The 23,682-nt window shown below is 40.0% G+C and overlaps 1 protein-coding gene across 1 annotated transcript in view; it reads left to right on the forward strand.

Annotated features, from left to right (window-relative positions):
- draxina (dorsal inhibitory axon guidance protein a) overlaps positions 1-17,482 on the forward strand; it is a 30,127-nt gene extending 12,645 nt beyond the window's left edge. The window contains exons 2-7 of the mRNA XM_072666359.1: positions 4,789-5,242; positions 6,495-6,694; positions 14,207-14,327; positions 15,158-15,247; positions 15,443-15,532; positions 15,750-17,482. Coding sequence (XP_072522460.1) covers positions 4,807-5,242; positions 6,495-6,694; positions 14,207-14,327; positions 15,158-15,247; positions 15,443-15,532; positions 15,750-15,862 — 1,050 coding nt within the window. The 5' untranslated portion in view covers positions 4,789-4,806 and the 3' untranslated portion in view covers positions 15,863-17,482. The remainder of the gene's footprint in view (positions 1-4,788; positions 5,243-6,494; positions 6,695-14,206; positions 14,328-15,157; positions 15,248-15,442; positions 15,533-15,749) is intronic.
- The last annotated feature ends 6,200 nt before the right edge of the window (positions 17,483-23,682 follow it).

The raw sequence follows: 23,682 nt of genomic DNA on the forward strand, positions 1-23,682 counted from the left end.
CCTTCATTTTGGAGCTGCTCTGATCCAGTCGTCTACCTATCACAATTTGACCTTTGTGAAAGTCGCTTAGATCTTTGAATTAAGCAGACTGTTTGTTTGTTTGTTTTTTGCTTTGCCTTTATATGGACAAAACTATTGGGACACCTGCTCATTCAGTGTTTCTTCTGAAACCAAGATTATTCAAAACAGTTTATCCTGCTTTTGTTGGAGTAACTGTCTCTAATGTGCAGAGAAGGTCTTCTACTAGATTTTGAAGCATTGATGTGAGGATTTGATTGCATTCATTGACAGTAGCATTAGTGCTCAGGAGGTTGGATGAACGCCACCCCACTTCATCCCCAACTCCCCAACTCATCCCAAAACTATAGAATATAGCACCATCATTCCAGAGAACACAGTTCCACAGCTCCACAGTTCAGTGCTGGGGGCTTTGCATGCCTTGCATTAGGCATTGTGCCAATAGGTTCATGTTTATCAGCTCCAGAAAGTCCTATTCTATTGGCAGTACTTTTCTACAGGGACTAGACAAGCTGTGTGTTAATTTGCACACCTGTATCAGCAGTGGGTACAACTTAAAGTAGCTGAAATTATTTATTAAAAGGGGTATCCACAAACATTTGGACATATAGTGCAAATATCTACTGATTGTGTTTCACTTAAAATCCACTGAAACATGTTTTATAGCTTTAGCCAGAATGAACCGACTGCGGCGTGAATGCTCATACATTAACCTACAACTAATCGACAGCACGTTTATTTGTTTTCCCCACATATTCTAGTCTAATAGCTCTACTACAGACTGTCTGCAGTAACAGCACGCCGCTTTACTTCTACATGCTACAGCATGAATGGGCAGGACTAACTGCTGTGGGCTGAGTGGACGTATATCTGCATATAACATTAAAGACAGCTCAGGAGAACATCCTTTGGCAGAGTTTATGGTGGAGCTTTTAAGGCCTGGTCCAGGCATGTCGGCTGAAAAACGCATCCTGCTGCACTTTGGTAATAATGATGATGTGGTTTTGTCTATAGATTATAGTCATTGTTATAATTGAGAGCCTCTCAGCAAGCTAATGATGGTGGGGAGATGCTGTTTGTTTTCATAATTACCTCTGCTGTCAGACGCAAGTCTTTATCATTCTCAGGCACGGCTATTCATTTTGAGGAGGTGTGACTGAAACCAGCAATTGTGTTTTTTTTGTGGATTTGGTGAAGATCAGGCTGTGGTTTTGCAGTTGCACTAAAGAGCTGTGAAAAGTGCACAGCTGGTAGAAGACAAACAGAAGCGGGCAGCTTGTGTTCCCTAAAGAGGCGCCTGCAGTCGCACTATAAATTTCCCCTGGCACCATTCATGCTCTCTCCCTCATATGCAATTTCCTCCACTTACCCTGCGCTGACGAGCTTTTAAGTAGCCTTCAGTAAACGCCCCTGGTTGCCTACCCTGGATGCACCCCTCAACACAGGATAGATGCAAATTTATGTGTGTGTGTGTGTGTGTGTGTGTGTGTGTGTGTGTGTGTGTGTGTGTGTGTGTGTGTTTGTGTGTGTCTTATGCAGAGGGGAGGTGCTGGTCTATTTATCGACCTGCAGTCCTGCAGCAGCTCAATACACCATTCCTATTGATTTCCTGTACGCTGCTGTCTCCCCACAACAGAGTGGCCAAACTCGTGGGCTGCTTGGATGATGGACGTTCTCGTAGAGGAGCAACCCGTGTTACTTAGACTCAGTCCACTGGTTAATTCAATAATTTGGTGAAAAATCTTATTTACACAGTTTAAACTCAAACATGTCAGCTAAGGCATGTTTGCTAACGAAATTAAGTCTTTAGTACACTGCGAGAAATTATATATTGACAATTTAAGTTATTTTAAATCTAGTTGTTATTTCTAATATTAAGACATATAATATCTACTCTTAAGACATATAAGTATAAGTTATTTCTATTTATATTATACCTTTTGCCAAACCACCAATGGCTGCATAGAATAATCAGTGACATTTCAACAATAGGGAGTTTGAGACCAAAATATATACTATTTAATTGAAGATGCTGTTTCATAAAATGCCTGGTAGAAGACTCAAGCCTTGTCATAAGAGCTTCAAGTTGTAGACCACAACTTTTACCAGATTTACCCAGGACTTCATAAACATGGCTTGTGACTAACACCTCGTTAGCAATGCTGGAAGAGGCCAGCAGTCAGCGGGGTAGCAACGCTAATGGCACAATAGTGATAAAACCACCACATCCAGTGGGCATCTTTTAAACTGTAAAACCTGTCTAGCGTTAGCTATTTCTCCCTCCCTCTTGTCAAGTGCATAGAGATGGGAAGACTGGCTTGGACATCATCATATGTCTCCGCTTCCTCTATCTGTCATTTCAAATTTAAAGCCCTCTTTTACGCTGACTTCGGAATGAATAAATATTAAATAAATTGGCTAGGTTTCAGATGATTCTCCAGGATTCTCTTATTTTTGCAGTATAATAGAATCTAACAAGTCCCGGTAGGGTAAAACCAATAGATTCTAGCATTATACAAGCCTAAATTATCACACACTTGCCTCAAATGTATATTGTGCTAAGTAATATCACACAGACATCCTATAACATACTATCCTATAACAGTTCTACCTTGTCTACCTGGTTGCTACTATTGTTTTTAGCTAGGCTCTTTTATCAGTCACTTTAAATTCTGTATGTTCAACTGTGCCATGGAGATGGAGTTTTCCATTTGGAGACTAGGGAGCATTAAAATTCCCCTGTTCTCCCCTGTGTGATGGGGCAATATAACACCTCTCTCATCAACTGCTCATACTTCAAATTTCTCTAAGTGCCACCAAAGTCAATGGAATCTTTTTCTCGTTAAATGTGCCTGTAATAAAATGGCTGGTTATGAATTACCTCAGGCTAATGCGAAGGACAGCTCTGCAATACTAATTAAAAGGTAATATAGGGAGGGAATGGTGTCACTCTCTGAATAACGCCCATTTCCCATTCCATGTGCCTTATTGCCTTCAACTCCAGTGGGGTTTTCAGAAAAGGAACAGTTAGATTCTTCCCTGCTGCTCTGAGGGACTCACTGTGGTAAGACACATTACTGAAAGTAAAGTGTCTGAAAGTAACTGGAACTTTGCTCCATTGCCACTTTTCCATGGCTTTCTCAGGGAACATAATAAGGCCTAGTCTCAGACGCTTTGCTTTTTGGGGACAGTGTGAAGAGCATAGCTTTCATGTTCTCTGGGAACAAAAGGCAGGATTGGTGAGGGGGGTGGGCACCAACTGAGTAGCTTCTGAGGATCAGAGTGACAAATGCTGGATGTTCAAAGTCAGACCCATGTCACTGATTTGCATGGTGTGAGGCATTGAGAGACCCTACTCATCGCCTTTGATTTTCCTCCTGAGGAAAGAATCCTACTTTGCTGTTGCAGAGTGGTTTTTTTTAGTGTGAGGTCTTGAAGGGATCACTGCAGCAGTTCTTAAAAATGCATATATTTATCTCTTGGCAAGGTCTGGCTTGGCAAAAAGCCATTGACAATATTTTCAGACCAAATACGTTCCTTAATATTTAGAGTGTTTATGGGTACAGGGATGCTCCTCTGTGACATGACCTGAATAGTTCAGTGAAATTCGCACCATTTTCTCCTCAATTGTAATCGATCAGCCAAGACATGCTGGGTGTCTGAAGTTTGCTTCTTTAGTTTTGCACAGGAGCTACGATGCTTACATTGCAACAGGAATTAGCATCATCAATTATCCTAAACTGTGTGCAGAATTTGCAATATGCTTTCCGCAAACTCTTTGAACCGTTATTAAGTATTCTGAAATGGACTTGGTGTGGTTTCTGACATTGTGTGACATAATTCTTTCTATACAAATGAATGAAAGGATGTTGTGTAGCTAAACCAGTAGTAGAAGATTGTATTCATGCTTTTGTTTCTTGTTAGTGGTGTCTCTTGGCTCTATACCTAACCCCTTGTCTTGGGGGACCTTAGCAACTGCTTATACTGCTAATAAGCTACAGATTGCCCTGGATATTTGTCAGAAAGACACCCCTCTAAGGTGCTCCCTTTGCTGACACATATAGCCTGTATGATCTCCATGGGAACATTGTCAGTAGAATGAGCTAATGCCAGGCATCAGCTAGAGGGTTGTGGTGCATTTGCTGTGGAGCTGTGGAACTTGGGTTGGAGCCGGGCGACTGGTGTTGGGAGTAACAGTAAGGCGAATGGAGACGGGTTCTGCCGTGTTTAGACTTGTAGATAAGATAGCCAGCCCGCTAAACACCAGTTTAGCACAGTCCATGTTCCAGGCTCAAATCCCACACGTTTAGAGGATAAAACAGCAGACCTGAGAGCACAGAGTCTACTGTCTTTAGGCACATTTGGTATCCAGGTTTGCTTGATTCTCCCTCAGTGCATTGCTAACTCACAACTCACAGTGGGCTTAGTTTTTTTTCCAGCCTGTTTTCAGAGCATGACATTACCAGTAATTGCACATGGGGGAATAAGCTTTTTTTGGCGAATCTTCAGACACACTGTCATTTGAAATACTGTCCTCATTTTTAGATACCATCAACATTTTTAAATACAGCAATACACAATATTACTATTATACTGCCCAACCCCAAAGTGGTACTGAGTAAGGACATGTATAACTTCTATTGATGCTCCTCAGATATTTTGATTGCGATTTCTTGTTATAAACAGACTGATCATCTTATTTGTTTACCATGTTTGTTTTGTGTGTTTTAGCTCCTTACTGACCTGACCCTGTTCTTCTCTAACTAACAGGAGGCGCTGTGAGTGAAGATGAAGTCCAGCTGGTGTTTACCCTTTGTACTCCTCTTTGCCACCCTAACCCCTTCCTCAGAAAGCAGTGACAGCCTGCCGTTAAACACCAAGCGGGGCCTGAGGCAGGCTTCTACTGCCAACAGAAACGCCTTGCAGGACCCTGAAGCAGCATTGCCTCATGGAGGCCATCGGAGGAGGCAGGGGGTGCTGTCCCACAGGCCCCTGCAACCAGCTGCCCGGCCTGAGGATGATGGGACAGGCCTGGAGGGCTTGAGCCCCGTCAGGCTGGAGATGGGGCCTGCAGAGCGGGAGAGAGGTCATGGTGGGGTCAGAGGCCACTCTCACATGAGGGACAACCACCCTCCAGGAGGAGAGTTCTCTCGCAAAGGCAGAAGACATGGGCACCAGCCTGAACAGCGGCGACACGGCCGCAGGGATAAGGCACGAGGGAAAGGTGCCTGCACATATTAGGCTTCTGTATTGATGGATAAGTTCATTAAAGGATTTTTTGGGGGTGGGGGAGCTAATAATGCTAACAGAGATGCCCCATTTGTTATTGGTTAGTTAATTTGGACATCCCTTTGGACATTTCTAACAGTGAGTGAAAGTGAATAACCGCTGACTAAGATGTTGTAAATGGCTTACTACTAGTGTTTGGTTGAGCTATTCCTTTAATATCAGTAAAAGAAATTCTTAAGGGTGGCCTAGAAGACAGAAAGTGAGAGCTAAAAGAGGTGTTTCTAGGTCAGATCCATGAATGCCATGTCCACTTTAGAGTTCTAATTTATTGATTTATTGAGCAGGTCCAGTCATGCATGCAGTGGTCCTCACAAAGCCACCAGCAGCGCTCTTTCTTACTGCTAACCCTGAATAAATAAATTTACGTATTTTTATTTATTTTTACGTAATTTATATAAGTGCCTGTATTGAAAGAACAAATATATAGGGAAATGTATAGGAGAAAGGAGAAAACACTTTAATATTTGTCAATATTACATTACTTTCACTTTCATTAAAGTTAAAAATGTTTTTTTTTTCTTTCTCCTGTAATGTTATCATTTTTTGGACAGTAATATATAAACTAAAAAGCAAAGTTACACATATTCACATATTTCCACCTATTAGGCTTGTAGCACTTTAGGTAACCCTACACAAACAATGTAGCCAATCAGAAAATTGGCCATTTTTTTTTTATTAGTCTTAAAGGCACAGTAACAAAAACAGCTAATTAAACCCATTAGAGCCCACACTTCAGCCATTTATTCTCATAACTACATTAGTGACATGACTAACATCAGTTTCCTTGGCCCTAAAATAGAACTCAGTGGGACTCTACAAAATATGCTAAATCAAGCGATTACCAAATAGTTAAAAGTAGTTTCTGCCTTTTGATTAATAGCAGAATAATTAAGCTAGGGGGTTTGAGGGGGGTATTTTTTTAGGTATAAAGAGAGATATATGTTATAAATATGTATGTTTAAGTGTATTTAAAAGTGTATACATGTATAATGTTCCTAACTTTATATACCAAGATCTTATGCCACAACATTTTGTACTATTTCTACTTGTCTATTCTTCATAAAATGTCATAGTCTACAGCACAGCTGGAAAAAATAGAAAAGAGGAGTTGGTTGGAAATAGTTTTAATATGACAGAGACAAATTATAAGATGTTAAATATAACCTCTATCTCTCTCTCTCCCTCAGGGTTCTTCCCTGATCCTAACGCAGAATTAGGCTCTCTGATGAAGGACTTTGATGCACTGGACGACGGGCCCTACACGCTCTCACCCAATCATGACACAGCCATAGCCGCTGAAGCCCCCTCCCCCGCTTCCCGCATCCCGGTTGCCACGGCGATGAGCGAGCATCCCCCAACTCTGCCCCCCTCCTCCACCAAACCCCAGGTAACCGTTAGGCCGAAAGTATCCTTGAATATAAAGCTCCATTGTGAATCTGAAAGTGTGCAGTTCAATAGGATGTTGTTCTACTGGAGGGATTTATTCCCGCCTGTTCAATGACATTCCCTCGAGGCCTGTGTTTCCGCATGACGTGTGCCTCTGAATGGTGGCATTATTTGCAGAATAGAGAGTAAAAGAACATAGTGAATGTGTTACAGAATAGGGAGTTTGGAAATTGGGTAATTTGTCTGGTTTCAGTGGTTCTTTTTAAGAATTTGAACAGTCTCTCTAAACAGCCTGTTGGACAACTAAAGAAAGTAGGACCACTGTTTAGAGAAAGTACCACCTTCAACTTCCTCATGCTAGTCATTCTCTGCTAATGTTTTGCTGTGTTTTAAAGTTTAAGGGGTACAGATTCATTTCTTCATATACTTAGCTGCCTTGAATAGAATATTAAATATTTCATGATATAGATTAAATGAGAAGACCAGTCACCTCATTGAAGGATGTGCTGCCACCCAGTGTGGGCTGGTAAGCTAAGGTACATCTGTTACCTTTTGAGGAGGTCCTTTAGAGTGGTAAGGAGAAGGAGAGTGTTTCAAGATGAAATTCAGGTGGTTTTACCACCCACACTCCTTCTAAAAAATTTCCATCCTAAATTTACACCCTTGGAGAAAAAGAAAGAAAAAAGGCCATCCTACTCACCCAGAGAGACTGAAGGCAATTATACTGTCTTTGACTTCTGCCCATGGATGATTGTTGTATCTCTGGAGATTGAACCTACAATTTCCCAATTATGGGCCCCACGCTCCCAAATGGCATAGACCCAAAATGAGCTATTTCTAATTGAATCACTGCAGCAGACTGTCATGCTCAAACTACTCAAATACTCTACTACCCCACAGGAAGAAACACACTGCTACCAATATGACACCACTCAGTGTGAGTGTGTGCTGTTTCTGATGACCATCTTCAAATGGTACAAATCACATAAATATCCGCTGGACATATTATGATGCATTGTTTGAAAGTTTATATTCATGATGTTGTTTTAGCATCAACATCACAATAAGCACATTAGTAGTAGTAGTCGTTACATTGCAGGAAGTGAAATGTCACATAAGGCAAATTAAACTTGCCTTGCTACAACATGCTTCATACGAAAAAAAAAATTCTAGTATTCTCATCTACAAAAGACAGATTCTGGATTTTGGAGAAATCTGGTGAAAGGTTTTTGTATTTTTTAATTTAGCAATTTTTACAACACAATATGCCAATGTCATTTTTTACAACATTTTGCACCCCCAACCTCTAGTTCACATAAAAATAAAAAAGAAAAAGACTACTATATTGCATCTTGCATTGCTGAAGATAACTTTTCGGAGGAGATTCCAGCCACTTTATTGTGATGAACATTTACTCAATTTTCATTATATTTCAGTTGATTTAGAAGTTTGTCACTTTTTGCATGACATACATAAATTATGTATTTAATATAACAATTTTCATTTACTAAACAACCTTGAAAGTCACTGTATGTAGGCTGAAAATACACACAGTGCTACATTTATATATGACTATTTTTTCTGCTGCAGTCCCATAAAAAAATTCTACTCTGAATCCCATAAAAGTTTCTACGAGTCTAATTAGTATTTACTGAGATGCTGTGTGCTAGAAAATGCAAATATTGGAAAACATGCTCATTTATTTCATTCTGCTTTCATTTGAGTTAAATATTTACACAGTGAATTATATTTACATTATTTTACATTCCATATGGGCAGATTTCAGACTTTTGATTTGGTTTGCTGTCAAGATAATGACAATCATGGCAAAAATATAGATTTTGACACTATAAACACAAATTCAAGTTAAATCATAGTAAAATACTTCCTCTCTTATCTGCAAACATGAATATGCCATAGACTGAATGATTAGAATTTGCACTTTCAACAGAATAGCCTTTTTTAGTGAGCTACAAGTAAGAAGTAATAAAAAAAAATCATATAAAATGGTTGTTATAGCTTTTCTAAGGGTTAAAGTGTATCTCTAAATAATAGATCCTCATGCTGAGGGACTTGGTTGGACAGATTAATTTGGCCATGCCACCCCACCTGTTTTTATTTATTACTATACACTGCCTGGACTGGGACCATGTCCCTTCCTTATTACCCAGTTCCCTCAGTGCATGCTGGGAAAGAGGCAGGGGGGAAGCGCTTAGCAGCACAGACATAGAGAAAGTGAGGCGTTACTCACCCATCCTCCTCCTTTTTCACCTCATAACCATCTGTTCTTCTCTTTCTCCTTCGTTGGCTCCTTCTCAAAAATATATTTAAAAAAAACAAAGGCCAGATTACACTGCTAGAAACACCTGCCGGCAAGATTCTAGAACTGTACAGGTGAAATAGCTTGATTGCCAAGATTAACTTTATTTGGAGAGGTAAAGGATCCAAAGCATACCACATCATCTGTCAAACATGGTGGAGGCATTGTCTGGCTTGGGTATGGCTGCCAGTGGAACTTGTATTGTTGATGCTATAACTGCTGATGGAAGTATTAGGATGGATTCTGAAGTGTTTAGAGCTGTACCTTCTGCTCCGATTCAGTTAAATGCTGCAAAACCATTAGGACAGCACTTCACGGTACAGATTGATAATAACACAAAACAGCAAAGAAACCCAAAAGCTTCTTAGTATAAAGAAATTGAATTTTCTTAAACAGTTGAATAATTGAGCATACTTTACACTTACTGAAGACAAATCTGAAAGCAGCAAGCGTGGCATCTCAAGCAGACCAAAACAAACAAACGAAAAACAAATATAAGACAAGAATGTCACATAATATACATTATAAAAGTGAATTGTTTCTATTAATTAGCAGTCTTAACAATGTTACCTAAATTGTATGTACTGTATTGTGTATAAATATCATCATCTGATGAATATCAGCCGATATTAATATTAACCTCTTTTGACTTACTCTTGTTACTTTTTATCATAAAAGACTATTATTCAGTAATGATATAAAATGAGAAATACATCAACTCTTCTGGTTGAATGCAATCAAATCCTCACAGCATTGCTGCAGAATCTTGTAGAAAGCCTTTTACTGGACAGTAGAGACAGTTACTCCAACAAAAGTAGGAAACACTTTTTTATATATACTTGCCAGTCGGAACTGGGGCCATTTACATATATAATTCATAAAGGCACAAACAAAAAAAAACAAAACAGTTTGTTTTTATCAGAGAAAATAAGAGCAGCTATACAATGGCTTAAGTTAAGTGTGAAGAAATAAAATACAGAACAAATATAGAAAATGGGCCTTTAAATATGCATATGTGAACACACTCATACCATGCACATGGATAGGTTGGTGGATGTGGTTTGATGGATGTGTCTGTAGGTGTAGTAGTTATAAAGAATTATAAGCACCGTGGGCAGGCGGTCAGCCTGTTTTGTATTCTAAGAGTTAAGGCAGCCAAAGACGAATCCCTGCTCGAACTGATATGCTCATATGGATTTGAACTCAATGACTCGATTCACCTCAGGCTCTCTTAATTAAGCTTCGATCAGCGCCGCTGCTTAGATTAAGAGGCCACAGAACCAGAGTTCCTTTGTAATTAATCTAACTGGGCAGGACTGACAGTGGGTTTTGACGAATGTGCTATGCTGAACAGAGCTGGAGAGTTTGAGGACGTGGTAATGGATATTTTTGCCTCAGTAGGAGCTTATTTGTTTGTTCTGTTAAAGGGAAATGTGTTGTGGACACAGTGTAATGATTGGAGTTTACTTGAACATAAATTGGTAATTGTACTGTAACGGCATGCCTGATGGGTTTAATATTTTACTTAAAACAGCATGTATTCATTTCCAGTGTCATAGAAAGAACCAAAGCTGGGGCACAATGTGTAGTTTTCAATCCAAAGCAAAGAAAAACTTGCTACCTGCTGACTGCCCACCTGTCATAATCCAGATCATATAAATACAAATTTATAGAAATCTGTCTCAAATGTAACTACACTACTAATATGCGAATTAGTTGGGTACAGCTATTGACATTGTTACACTACAGCAATTAATGAATATACTACGTCTATTTCAGTGTTTACATTGTACTCATTTTCATGTACTCATTTCATTAGAATGGTTGCGCTACACCCATTGCTACAGTCACAACACACTAATGTATATGGTTATGTTGTGTCTGATTGCATGGTAATGTCACATTATTATTTTTTTTACTTATGCTAAACCCATTTCCATAGTTACACTGCATCCATTTTCATATTTAAACTGTTCCTATTTCCAGGGTTATGCAATTTTTATTTTCCTGGTTAGTCCACACATATATCTATGGTTACATTGCAGCATTCTCCATCTTTACACTGTCCCCATATCCATGGCTATGGTACACTGGATTTCACATTAATGCTACATCTGTATCCATGATTGCACAACACCACTTTCCAAGGTTCTCTTTAACCATTTCCATAGTTGAGCAACAGTTTTTTGTGTGGTTGCATGGTTGCTGCAACATGATTCCCATGGATATACTACACCCATTTCTACGGTAATGCAACACTCATTTCCAAGGTTAGACCAATCAAACCAATAGACTACTAGACCAATTGCTGAACCAATTTCCATCTTTACACTATACCAATTTCCACGACTATGTTACACCATGTTCCCAGGGTTATGCTACACCTGTTTTAAACTACAATAATTTCCATGTTTATGCTACACACATTTTTATGATTATGATTCCCATATCTATGGTCACACTAAACACATTTGTATGGTTTATATGGTATGCATTAGCAGAGAAGTAAAATGAGCTATTTAACATCCATAGTTATATAAATGTGTCGATGGGGGTGTAGGCATGTGAATGGTGGGGTGAGTGGGCTCCTGCTTTATAAAGCCTCCCTACACCTGTTTCTAATGGTTTTGGATATGGTCCTGTGGTTCCTCTTTTTTTTGCTTATTGTTGCTAAAAATAAAGGGAGTGGCTCAGATCATACATTCCTATACTATTTCACTCCTACACTCATACACTCCCACACTCTTTTCCATCTCTCTGGAACTGATTCCAGTGTATGTTCTCCTTTGAGATGAGTGTCCTCCCCTTCTTCTGTCCTTTACCTTCCACAGCAGCTTTAGCCCCTGGCAAAAACACTGATGTCCTCTACAACACACTCATACACAAAGGACAACTCAGAACAACACAGAGGATCTCTCTGAATTTCAGTTTTTCTCTCTCAGACACACACAAACACTTTGCGCTACAGACTAGAATCCACAGAACACACGTAAACAGCCTTTCTGCCGGAACGTGAACATCAATAGCAGCTCAGATTGGTTTTGGAGGTAGCGAAGCCCCAGAGGCAGCGCTTCCACATGTTTTCTGATGGGGATTACAGTAACAGGAAGGCATCTGAGAAAGTGCTGTATAGTTTGGTGGCATACAGTGCGGCATCTCTGACACTTTTTGAAGAAAGTGTTTTCACACTAAAATGACAAAAAAAAATAAAAATAATGCAGGTCTCAAGAATATAATTACACATACAATTACAATTGGAATGATTGAATCCCCATTGCAAATTAGAGTTATTAGCAAAATGTACAAACTTTCAGCTGTTTGCAACTGTCATGGCATGCTAGGCCAGACACAGATGGGATGAACACTCGCAGAGATTGAGTCCAATGCAAGAGGTTTATTCAAAGAAAACGAACACAAACACCAAGAGTATGAAAAACGTGAGCAGCAATGAGAGGAGAAAACCATAAACAAAACCGATACATGACAACACAAAGGACGAACATAACAAACCTGGGACTGGGAGGAGTTGGGAGCTGAGCGGGCACTAGAGCAGCGCTCAATACATAGACAAGGAGAGCTGGGGAACCAGCAGCTAGACAAAACAGCAAAGCTGACCAAACCTGAAACGGCAGCATGCTGCTGCGAGCGTGGGTCGACCTTGCTGGGACATGGGTAGCCAGTGAATCCTGACAGTGAGCGAGCAAACCTCGCTGATAACGTGGTTAGCAGGGTGACCTGCTCCTGAACGCGAATACCGAGCCGAAGCTGACCGTAACAAACCTCTAGTCGCACGGTGAACCTCTCGAGCGAACTCAAGGTTCCAAACGTTACAATTGAAAAGAAACAAACACATAAACACAAACGAGAAGGTCCGGCGGCAGCGGTTAGGAATCGCCCCGGGGAAGGCAACAGGCCAATCAAACTGTTTATAAGATAGTAATAGTTTATAAGATAGATAATAGAAGTGTTTCTCCAAATTCGACACAAAACTTTTAATGACTATTGCAGTCTTGGAATTATTCAACCCCTTCAAGACAAGCGTCTTTAGTACAAAATGGAGCACCCTTATGCTGTCATGACCTGCTCAAAAACAAGATGCAAAGGACACCAGCATTCCTGTGAAATCTTTGCCCATTCCTCATGTTTACTCGCCTTCAGTTCACTAATATTCTTGGGTTTGCGTGCTGCAACCTCCTTCTTGAAGTCCCACCAAAGATTTTCCATGGGTTCAAGTCAGGCATCTGTGATCCACTCCACTCTGCATTGGCAGAATTTGAGGTATGCTTGGGCCTCAGCTTTCTCACAGAAGGCATGACGTTTCCCAATACTTGATTTTAATTTATCTTGCCCTCCCCACACTGCAGGTTTCTAGTGCCAGAGGAAGCAATTCAGCCCCAGAGCATCCCTGAGCCACCACCATGCTTCACTTTAGGCAGGGTGTTCTTTTTAGCATATGCTTCATTCTTCCTTCACCAGACATACCGCTGATCCATAGTGCCTGAAAAGTTCCAGTTTTGTTTCATCACTCCACAAAACAGAAACCCCAAACTGAACTTAAAATGCTGGTATGGTATTTCTACAGTGGGGGTGGGGGGAGTTGTGGGCCCATTGTAATATATTTTCATAGATCCCAGTATTCCTGGCACCACCACTATCCACAGAACATTATTCCCAAAGGTTTAGTTTGATGAGGATTTATGCTTCTTGTGGTTAGCAATGTTTTGCTATGCCTTTTTGCTCTCCATGAATGCTGCTTTTAGGTACTTACACTCACTGGTCATTTTATCAGAAGCACCTACCATATAGGTGCACTCTGTGGGTTTAAAGTTAGTTGCCTGTACTTCATCTGTCAATGGAAGTGGACCATTGCTTTTTTTCAGCATGGGCTTTATACAAGATGTACAAATAAGAGTTTCTCATAATGTGGCCAGTGGGTGGACACAGTGTGTAAAACCACCAGCAATAACTGCTGTCTGATAACAATCCATTACTATATCTATGAAAATAGTCCACCCAAATGATACAGAAGCAACAAAATTACAGGTGTTAGTAGATGTTTCTGATAAAATGTCCAGTAAGTGCAGATACAAGGTAGGTGCACTTAGTAAATCAGCTGCTCCATGTATAGACTACCATGAATATAAAGTTTGACTTTGTGTGTTTGTGTTTGTGTATGTATGTGCATGCTCATAGAGGGCAAGTCGAGGAAAAGGTCAAGGGGAGGTGCAGCCCACTTTGGACATGGCCCTTTTTGACTGGACAGACTACGAAGACATGAAGCCAGTGGACAACTGGCCATCCAACAAGAAAAAAGGTAAGGCCTAGGATCTATAGTACAATAAATGCCTTTGGCTAAGAGTCCTAAGTCATATTTTATAAACTGCTCTGTTTTGCAGAATTCCCTAAGAGAAATCTATATAAATAATTATTAAATTTCAGCATTCAGCAGGGCAAAATAATACCCACATTCATCTGTTGTTGGAGCCATTATTGATTTGTGAAAGTAAAGCTGAGGCTCGGGCTGTAATAGGAATCGAACTGGGACTATTTTACAGTTCTCCTAAACAACAGTGTTTTGATTCTTGTAAAAAGAAGTGTTACAATATACTATTTATATATTTATAGTATTCCAAATTCTTATTAAAATATTGCTTCAAGGTTTGATGCATTTTTAAATTTTCTATTGAAAAGTGCTGGAGCCATTTTGGATATTCATTTTATTACTTTGTTGTTAGTGTTATTCCGTTTTCTCAGTCATTTTAGAATTATCTACAGCTCAGGGCCAAGTTTGCCAAAGGCATTTTAGCATTAATATCATCTTAACTGAGAGAGTGTTCAGTATGTTGCCTGCTCTACCATTTAAGAGGTATCTTTGTGCTAAGATGCTTTCCATGTGGACACTGTGGAAACTTTATTAAATCTTTATTAAATCTCTCTCTCTCTCTATATATATATATATATATATATATTTATTTATTGCTTGATTGATTTATTTATTTATTTTACAGCCTCCTACTAACCGTTTAAAACCAGTTGTAGAGCACTAGTAGATTTCAGTCGTTTTACACATGTATCTGCAACCAGATTGCTTTTAAGTGTGATGTAAAAAAAGTATCATTTGTTTGTTTATTTGTTTGGACAAAGACAAGCGACGCAGCAAGAACATGAGTAATGGCAACACAACTGATGCTGACATTGTCGAACCATGTGACCATCACCTTGACTGCCTCCCAGGTCAGTATGTCCACAAACTGGTTAGTAATCAGTCATTTTTAGGGTATAATAGATTTTTAAGGACATTCTTTGTTGACATGGTACAGAAATACAATAATACAGCAATGATGCAGCAAACTACACTAGAGGTCATTAGACTTCAGTGTACACTGACCAGCCTCTAAAGCTTCCTTTCTCTCTAACACACCCCTCTAGGATCCTGCTGCGACCTCAGACAGCATGAGTGTAAAATGCACAACCGGGGCCTGAACAACAAGTGCTATGACGACTGCATGTGTGAGGAGGGTGGGTAGACCAATTTTTCTTTAGTGCAAAAAAACAACAGCCACTATGGCTAATATCATTTCAGCCCCTGTTAATACCTCATGTTTATTCTTGTCGGTGACAGAAGTGGGCAATAACAGTTCTCTTTACCAGGTAAATAACTCTGGGCATTGCCGTTTTTTCAAGGTTGAAACTAGAGAAGAATAAACCTAACATCTGTTCTTTATTACCTACAAAGGTTTCCGCTGCTACGCCAAATTTCATCGCAAGCGAAGGGTGACCCGGAGGCGTGGGCGATGCGTGGAGCCAGAGTCTGCCGACGGTGACCAGGGAGCCTTCATCACCATCTGAGCGAGAGAGAGAGGAACTGACCACGGCCTCAATGCCCCCTACCCCTCCTCCCACGGACTGCAAGATGGACTAGATTTTAAAGGACAGTGGGTCAATAAAACAGCCGCCTTGACCCGTCGTTCACAGTACTGTACATATGCTCCGTGTTTAAAATCAGACGTGCGATGTGTACCTAAATGTCACTTGCACTGTACATATAAATTTGTGTCTAAAGATAATAAAACAGCATTTTTCTACTGATAACATTTCATGCGGTTCCTTACAGAAGTCTTAAAAGCTCATGGATTCAAATATTTTAGGTTGTTTTTCTGCAAAAGGAGAACATTGGCAGGATCTTGAGAATATTTGTTTTTTGAGATAATGACATTACTAAATAGAGCTGTGGTTCTCAAGGTATTTCTGACTATAAACTGTTATCTCTGTTCCCATCTGGGGGACCCTGAGGACCAATTTGAGAACCACTAAAAAAATCCAGAGGTAATTATCACCTCAGATAACTCAACAACAATCGGTTATCTTGTGATATCGAGAATAATTTCCTGTCATCTCAGGAAAGTTTCATTTTTTGTCTCGTGATAGTGACAAGTTATTTACAATAAATAAATAAAGAACGAAACTCATTACAGGCAAACAAATTAAATGATCATCTAAATCCATGACCTTTTAAGGCATCCGTAGTTCCACTTGCTTGTAAGTATAATTTCCAGTGGTGAAATTTCTGCTTGTTTTTGTTTGTTTCGATTTATTTATGCTTCTCTTCTCAGCACTCATTACTGAGATTTAGAGCTGTTCCCTGAGTCCAGTGGGTGAATGGACTGATTGATAAATACACTGATCAGCCATAACATTAAAACAACTGGTGAAGTGAATAACATTGATTATCTTGTTACAGTGGTACCTGAACAGTCAGTTCTTAAGGTTGATGTGTTGGAGGTGGGAAAAATGGGCAAGCATGAGCACTTTTTAACAACAGCCAAATTGTGATGGCTAGACGATTGTGATGGATCAGAGCATCACCAAAATGGCAGGCCTTGTGCAGTGTTCCCAGTGCAGTGGTCAGTACCTATGAAAAGTGCTCAACACTTTTGGTCAGGACAACCGGTAAACTGGTGACTCTCATCAGCACTCAAGGCTCATTGATTAAATCCATGAAGGCCCCACCTCTGACTTACAGGACCTAAAGGTTCTGCTGCTAACGCATGTTAACATCTGTGTGCCAGATACCACAGGACCCCTTTAGAGGTCTTGTGAAGTCCATGCCTCGAGAGATCAGAGCTGTTTTGGTGGCACGAGTGGGGCCTACCCAGTATTGGGAGGTTTTAATGTTTTGGTTGATCAGTGTATAACGGATGTATGAACATTAGCAATGGGAAGTTAAGATAACAACAGAGCTAGATAGATGTAAAGTGTGAAGGAGCTGTTCATCTAAACTGGATTTATTTTTTAACGCTGTCTATGACTTTATTTGAATGGAGAATTTCTTCAACAGAGCCTGAGATGTCCTTGTGCTCTTTGTGTAATGTGTTAGCATTTCTCCAACCATGCTTTCTCAAGCCCTATGAACAAAATGTGATTTGTGTTTTTTCTGACTTCAGTGTTCTCATTAAACCTCTACAGTAATGCTTTGTTTTCTGTGTCGTATATAGAGGTACTCTGTGTAAGTATTGGTTACACAGTCTTTAATTGAATGAGACCTACTAGAGAAAAATGCAAAAATGGTGATGATTCATTATTCAGTTATAAACTACTAGAGTGAAGACTTGAAGTGTGGGCCCACACATTGCCTTCTAGGACTCTCCTAGACTCATTATTAAACTAGTGGCTGGCTTCTCACATGCACATTAAGCCTAAAAGAGAAAAGCCTTGCTTTTGCTGCTTCTCCAGGTTTATTACAGGACAGTGAAGCATTACAAAGATTTTAAAGCTGTTACATAGTTGGTTAAATTCATGTCCATGAAAACATTCTTTTTCAAGAAAATAAGAGATTATTTTCAGACTTTTTTATTCAGATGTTTGACATACTGCTGCAGGACATAATGCTGTTCTGTGTTTTAACATCCTACTTTGGAGCAGAACAGAAGAATCCTAAAATGAGAAAAATGACAAGTAATAAACTTCATATTTCTCTGCTGAGAGTTGCTGCATGCTCTAAGAAGGTTTATCGATAGGCTAATTCTACTCCTATTTCATTATTTTAATGACAATATTTTTACGAGAGAATGTGTTTGCTTTAAAAACTCACGTCTGCACATTAGTCTACCAATCAAAAGCCAAAGCACAGGAAAACTCCTAAATGTCCAGATCAAATGGCAGGACTGCCTGCAAGGCTACACTACTTTCTTTCTTGTATTACTGTTGTTAGAATGATGCAAGGACACAGTTTTGAGGCTTGCTGGGTTTGTCATTGTGGTGTGAGAGCCTGGGGCGGTGTGTGTGTGTGTGTGACTACAGCACTGACCGTAAGCCCACGCGTCCTCCAAGCTGCAAAGCAGTGTATGGCAGTACAGCTATCCTGGGAGTGCAACACACTCCGCCTGCAGAGTTAATGACCTTGTTCTTCTGCACTTTCTCTTTCTATTTTATTTCTTCTCCCTCAGTTGTTTTTAGGATAGGTGGCCGACAAATTACATTTACATAAATCTCTCTTCAACCAACAGATAGGACACATCTGGTTTGCTTTTTAGATTTTGCTCTGGAGCTATGAGGCTAATGTAGCTAACATTTAATGGAACTAGCATGTAAAGAAATGATCATTACTAGTAAGCATTGTGCAACTTCCCCAAAGGGATATCAGATAGACTTGTAGTTCCTGAGATTTTCTGCTCAGTTTTCTGCGATGGAAAAATATTTGTCAAATAAAACAAAATTAAAGGTAAGAGCTTTTCCAGTATTTTCACTGCTGGAAAATGCAGGTAAGATAAGCTGGTCATCCAGGCAAAAACATACCCTGCTGGTAAGCCAACTGGTCGGGCAGTGGTGGCTAAGCAGTTAGAGCTCCGGGCTATTGATGACAGGGTTGTGGGTTTGATACCCGGGCTTGGCAAGCTGACACTGTTGGGCCCTGCTCCCTGGGCACTGGAGTTGTCTGCCCAATGCTCTGTGTGCTCACTGCCCCTGGTGTGTGTGTGTGTGTGTGTGTGTGTGTGTGTTCACTACCACATATGGGTCGAATGTGGAGGACACATTTTGCTGCACATGGTACAGTGACAGATACTTACTTGCAACTTGGTTAAATCATTGTATGGACTATGTTTTCATTTGAGTTTGATGGTGTAGTTAGTCAATCAGATTGCTTAAACCGTTTATGCTGATTCACCATCTATGACTAGAAAAGTCTACACCATTAAACCTTGATGAAAAGAGCAAGAACTAAGCTGGTCAACCAACTTAACTAGCTTGAACTGGTTGACCATCTAAACCAACGACTGTAGAAAAAGTCTAAACCATCAAACTTTAATGAAAAGAGCAAGAGCTAAGTCGGTCAACATAACTAAGCTTAGGCTGTTAGGGCTGTGTTTCCAGGTAGTAGCGGAGTTATGAAGAACTGTATAAATACCGTTATCAAAAATATATATATATATTACATCTACTGCTCAGCATTACTGTAGAAAAAGTCTACACCATCAAGAGCAAGAGCTAAGCTGGTCATCCAACTTAACTAGCTTGTGCTGGTCGACCGTCTAAACCAACAACTGTAGAAAAAGTCTAAACCATTCCTTGTACAAGGATAATGGAAACTAGTGTGTGGAAACAGTGTCAAGTGTGAAGAAGCCATTTGTATGTAGTCCATTAGCCAAGCCCTGTTTGGTGTAGTACTGGAATAGCAGGGCTAATATAACTAGCTAGTTAGCATGTTGTTTAGCTACATACGAACGTCCTGCCTAAATCTTCAAACACTCGCTTTGATGTGTGAAGTTGTTAAGTTATCTCAAAAAGACTTGCTTATGTGAATTCTGGCACTGTCTGACAATTAAATTCAGCACATTTGGGACTGGTTGTGCTAGTACGTTTTTAGCAATACATTTTAGTCTATTTTTAAAGCTACTAGTATGAAGCAACTTATTTGAGATTATTAAACAAATGTAGTTTAGCAAGATTAATGATTTATATATGCACTTTTATACACAGTGTTACCTGCTGACGCTAATTCCATTGTCTGAAAGCTACCAAATATGTCTTAACACGAGGGGAGGGCAGGTAGGAATACATTTTTGATGATGTCTTTGTTTCTTCACATTGGGTCACACTCATTTATAACCTTTGTAAGAAAAAAAACATTATAACAAAGTTAAGGCTCTCTCTCATACACTGCTTTGGCCCACACCCTCTGCCCATAAATCTCCCCCAGCAATCGTTTTCTCTCTTTTCTACACACACACACACCCCTCTGCTGCACACAAAGCAGTCAGATCAATACCGCTAAGTGTTTGCAAAAGAAATATTAGCTTTGGTCCATACCGATATTTCACCACACCAGAAAAAAAAAACACCAAACCACGCACACACACACAGACTGCACATATAGCTTGCACACACTCGTTGCTCTAGACATATCGGATCACATGGAGAAGCTGTTGTTTCCCTTTTCCTGATATATTTTTAATACTGTCCCTTCGTGCAGCCCTGCTGGAGAGAAGCCAGAGCAATGATAGATCACACTCACACACACTGGCTGGATGCGCACTGGGACCTGCCTTGACTGTAAAACACCCTATAAAGTATGAGATAAAACTGCTCGAGAGAGAGAGAGTGTGGAAGGCTTTCTGAAACAATGACATTGTGCATCATCTAAGTGGCTATCATTCACTGTAGGCCTGTCTAACACTTTTAAAGACATTGGTTCTGTCGCCACACGCCAGGGATTTTCCACACGTCTCGTCAGAAATGGATTTGTTAGCTATGTCTGTTAGAGCTCTAAATAGTGTGCGCTATCTAGATAGCAAGCATATGTTGGGCCATGAGTAAACAGTGTCACATTTGCACAATTTAGTTTCCTAAATAAATTTATTAAATAAAAGTTGTCATTGATTATCACATGCAACCAACCAGTAGAATTTGAACTTTCCCTGTTTCCCTGTAAACATTGTGAGAATTATAAAAACATTCAACCCTCAGTCCATACGATCCAGATATGGAAACTAATCTGAACAATTTTCACATCATAGCTATATACAGTGTTCTCAGACTGCTTTTTGTTTTCTACCCAATTTGGCCAATTGCCCAATCCCTGTTCATCACTAGCAAATCTCCCTAGTGCCGTCAACCCACCCCTGATGGAGCAATCCCTTGCAGATGGTAAGCATGACGGATTCCAACCAGCGATCCTCGGATTGACGTGCCAGTGCCTTAGTCCACTGCACCACTCAGAGCCCCTCTGCTTGTTGAACTATGTACAGTATATGAAAGCCAATCAGAACAGTTTAATTCTAAAGGATTATAAGAGGGGTTAAAAATGTTGAATAAAGTGGCATGGTGGTGCTGCAGGCAGTGTGTAGGCTGCACAGTTCCTGGGGCTATGGTTTCAATCCTCGCTCTGCCTGTGAGAAGTTGTGAGGTGTGCTTTTCCCATGTTTGCATGGATTTCCTCTGGGTACTTCGGTTTTCTCCCACCTCCCAAAAACCCACTAGGTGTGTGTGGGAGAATGGGTTTGTGTGTGGTACCCTGCAACAGACTGGTGCACTCCCTGTCCAGGGGAAATTCCTGTCTTGAGCACAGTAATTCCGGGTAGGCTGCAGACACTGACTAGGAAAAAGCAGAGATGAAAATGGATGGGTGAATATGGTACATATGTGGTATATAACGTTGGTCTACTTATATAGACATAAATCATTTGAAATCATATGAATTGTTGTAATTTAATCGTATTGTTTGTTTGAATGATTGTACATATCTGTGATCTTTTTTTTCAAGTTTAACTTTTACACCAATGGGCTGAAGACCAGACTGCATCCTCTCTACTGTACCGGACTAATGAATGCAATTCTGATGGTGGTGCACTATATTTACATACTGTTTAGTGTGGGGATTGAGACACAGCCATATTGTTTACGAGCACAAATAGATCCAGATCCACTTCTCCTGTTGCCAGACCCAACTGACGGTGCCCTCCAGGGTGGGAGTGTGGTGTACGCTCCTTCAGAAGGCTGATGTTGCCAGTCCAGAGTGTGTGTAATCAGTTAAATCTGAAGCAGTAATCAAATTCTTTTATAAATTATTCTGGAGGGGAAGGAGGTGCCCTTTAAAATGCACAAGAAATGGCAAGTGTGTGTGAGAGCTAGGGTGTGAGTTAGTAGCTCAGTCATATCAGCAATGCAGAACTAAAACTAGAAAAATTCAGACATCAAACATGTCTTAACTGATTCACTATTTTTACATTTACATTAAAACATTCCATTAACCAAGCTACAGATATCATAATACATTAGATATAGACCCTTCAATTTACCCTTCACAGTGTCTCTTACTAAATAAGTAAACGTCAGACCCAAAACATGGGTCTTGACTGATAGAAATAAAAATACATGGTAAATGAGATTTTCTGCTGAACTATTACTTCAAAAACCAGATCCAAAACACAATCACAATACTTAGCCAAGGGTGACAGAGACCGGAGGTCAAAGGTCACACCTGCCACAGAAAACACGAGTGAGTAGGGAGGTCCCATCTGCCAGACACGTGGCACACAACAAAGACGTTCGCCCCCACAGGGTGTGAGTGTACCCCCCAAAATTGGCCTTCTGTCCCAACTCCCGTCTAATTCATCCAATCAGAGCTCATAAATGACTTACACAGCTAACGAGCTGTCGCCACACACACAATACACAGCGCAGCTGGCTGTTTCAACAGACTGCGCATCCATCTATTACATTCATAATTGAGTTTGTACAATTATAGGCTTCTTGATGGCATTCTGGCTCTAGGATTTTGAGCTTCAGGGAACTTTAGCTAAATTAATGATTTAAATGTTACCCAATTTTAATATTTAGATGACAGTATATCAGGGAAATCTGTCTTGATTTCCTTTTGCTTTGACAAGTCTTTGTAGGCCCTTCTCCTCCTGTGCGCTCAAACCATTTTAATAACACAGCCCAAATACAATCCATGAAAGAAATTGAATTGTCAAGGTTGATATTTCACACAGGACAACTCATTTCTGTATGAGGGATCCCTGGAAACAATATAAAATGTCACAATATAATGTAATTCAGTAGACTCATAACCAGGGATTTAAGTGCAAATACAAACTCCCCGCCTATAAACCCAAATTCAGACATACAAGCTGAAACTCAGCTGCCACTGGCACTGCACAAAGGCGTTTAAATAGAGATTTACACTTAACACGGCAGGAGAATGCATAAATGAAGAAAATGAATCACTGTAGCTGAAAAGAAGATATGATAGGAACTTATTACTTATTACTTAGATTGTGTCTATAATTATGACTTGCGAGATAATGACCAGGCCATATTTAACTATTTATTATTAATGCAGAAATCCAGGTTTTCAGAGTTGACTTATTTTCCCTTGCAACTGTACATTGTATTGTTTAAATGTAACACCTTCGGAGAAAAAATAATAAAAATCCTCAGAGCCCAGAGAGGAGAAATGCAGTGGGGGCCCTCCTGATGTATTCCAAATTCTGATGGTCCATGTACATTGCCACTGAAGCCACACTTCAAGAACCATCTTGATAACCAGGATGTCCTGGCTACTTCATAGTTTTGCAAAGTTATAAATAGATGTAGAGTTGTAGATAGATAGATGCAGAGTTGTAAATAGATAGATAGATGCAGTTATAAATAGATAGATGTAGAGTTGT

Source organism: Salminus brasiliensis, chromosome 21 (genome assembly GCF_030463535.1).
Source record: "Salminus brasiliensis chromosome 21, fSalBra1.hap2, whole genome shotgun sequence".
Classification (NCBI taxonomy): domain Eukaryota; kingdom Metazoa; phylum Chordata; class Actinopteri; order Characiformes; family Bryconidae; genus Salminus; species Salminus brasiliensis.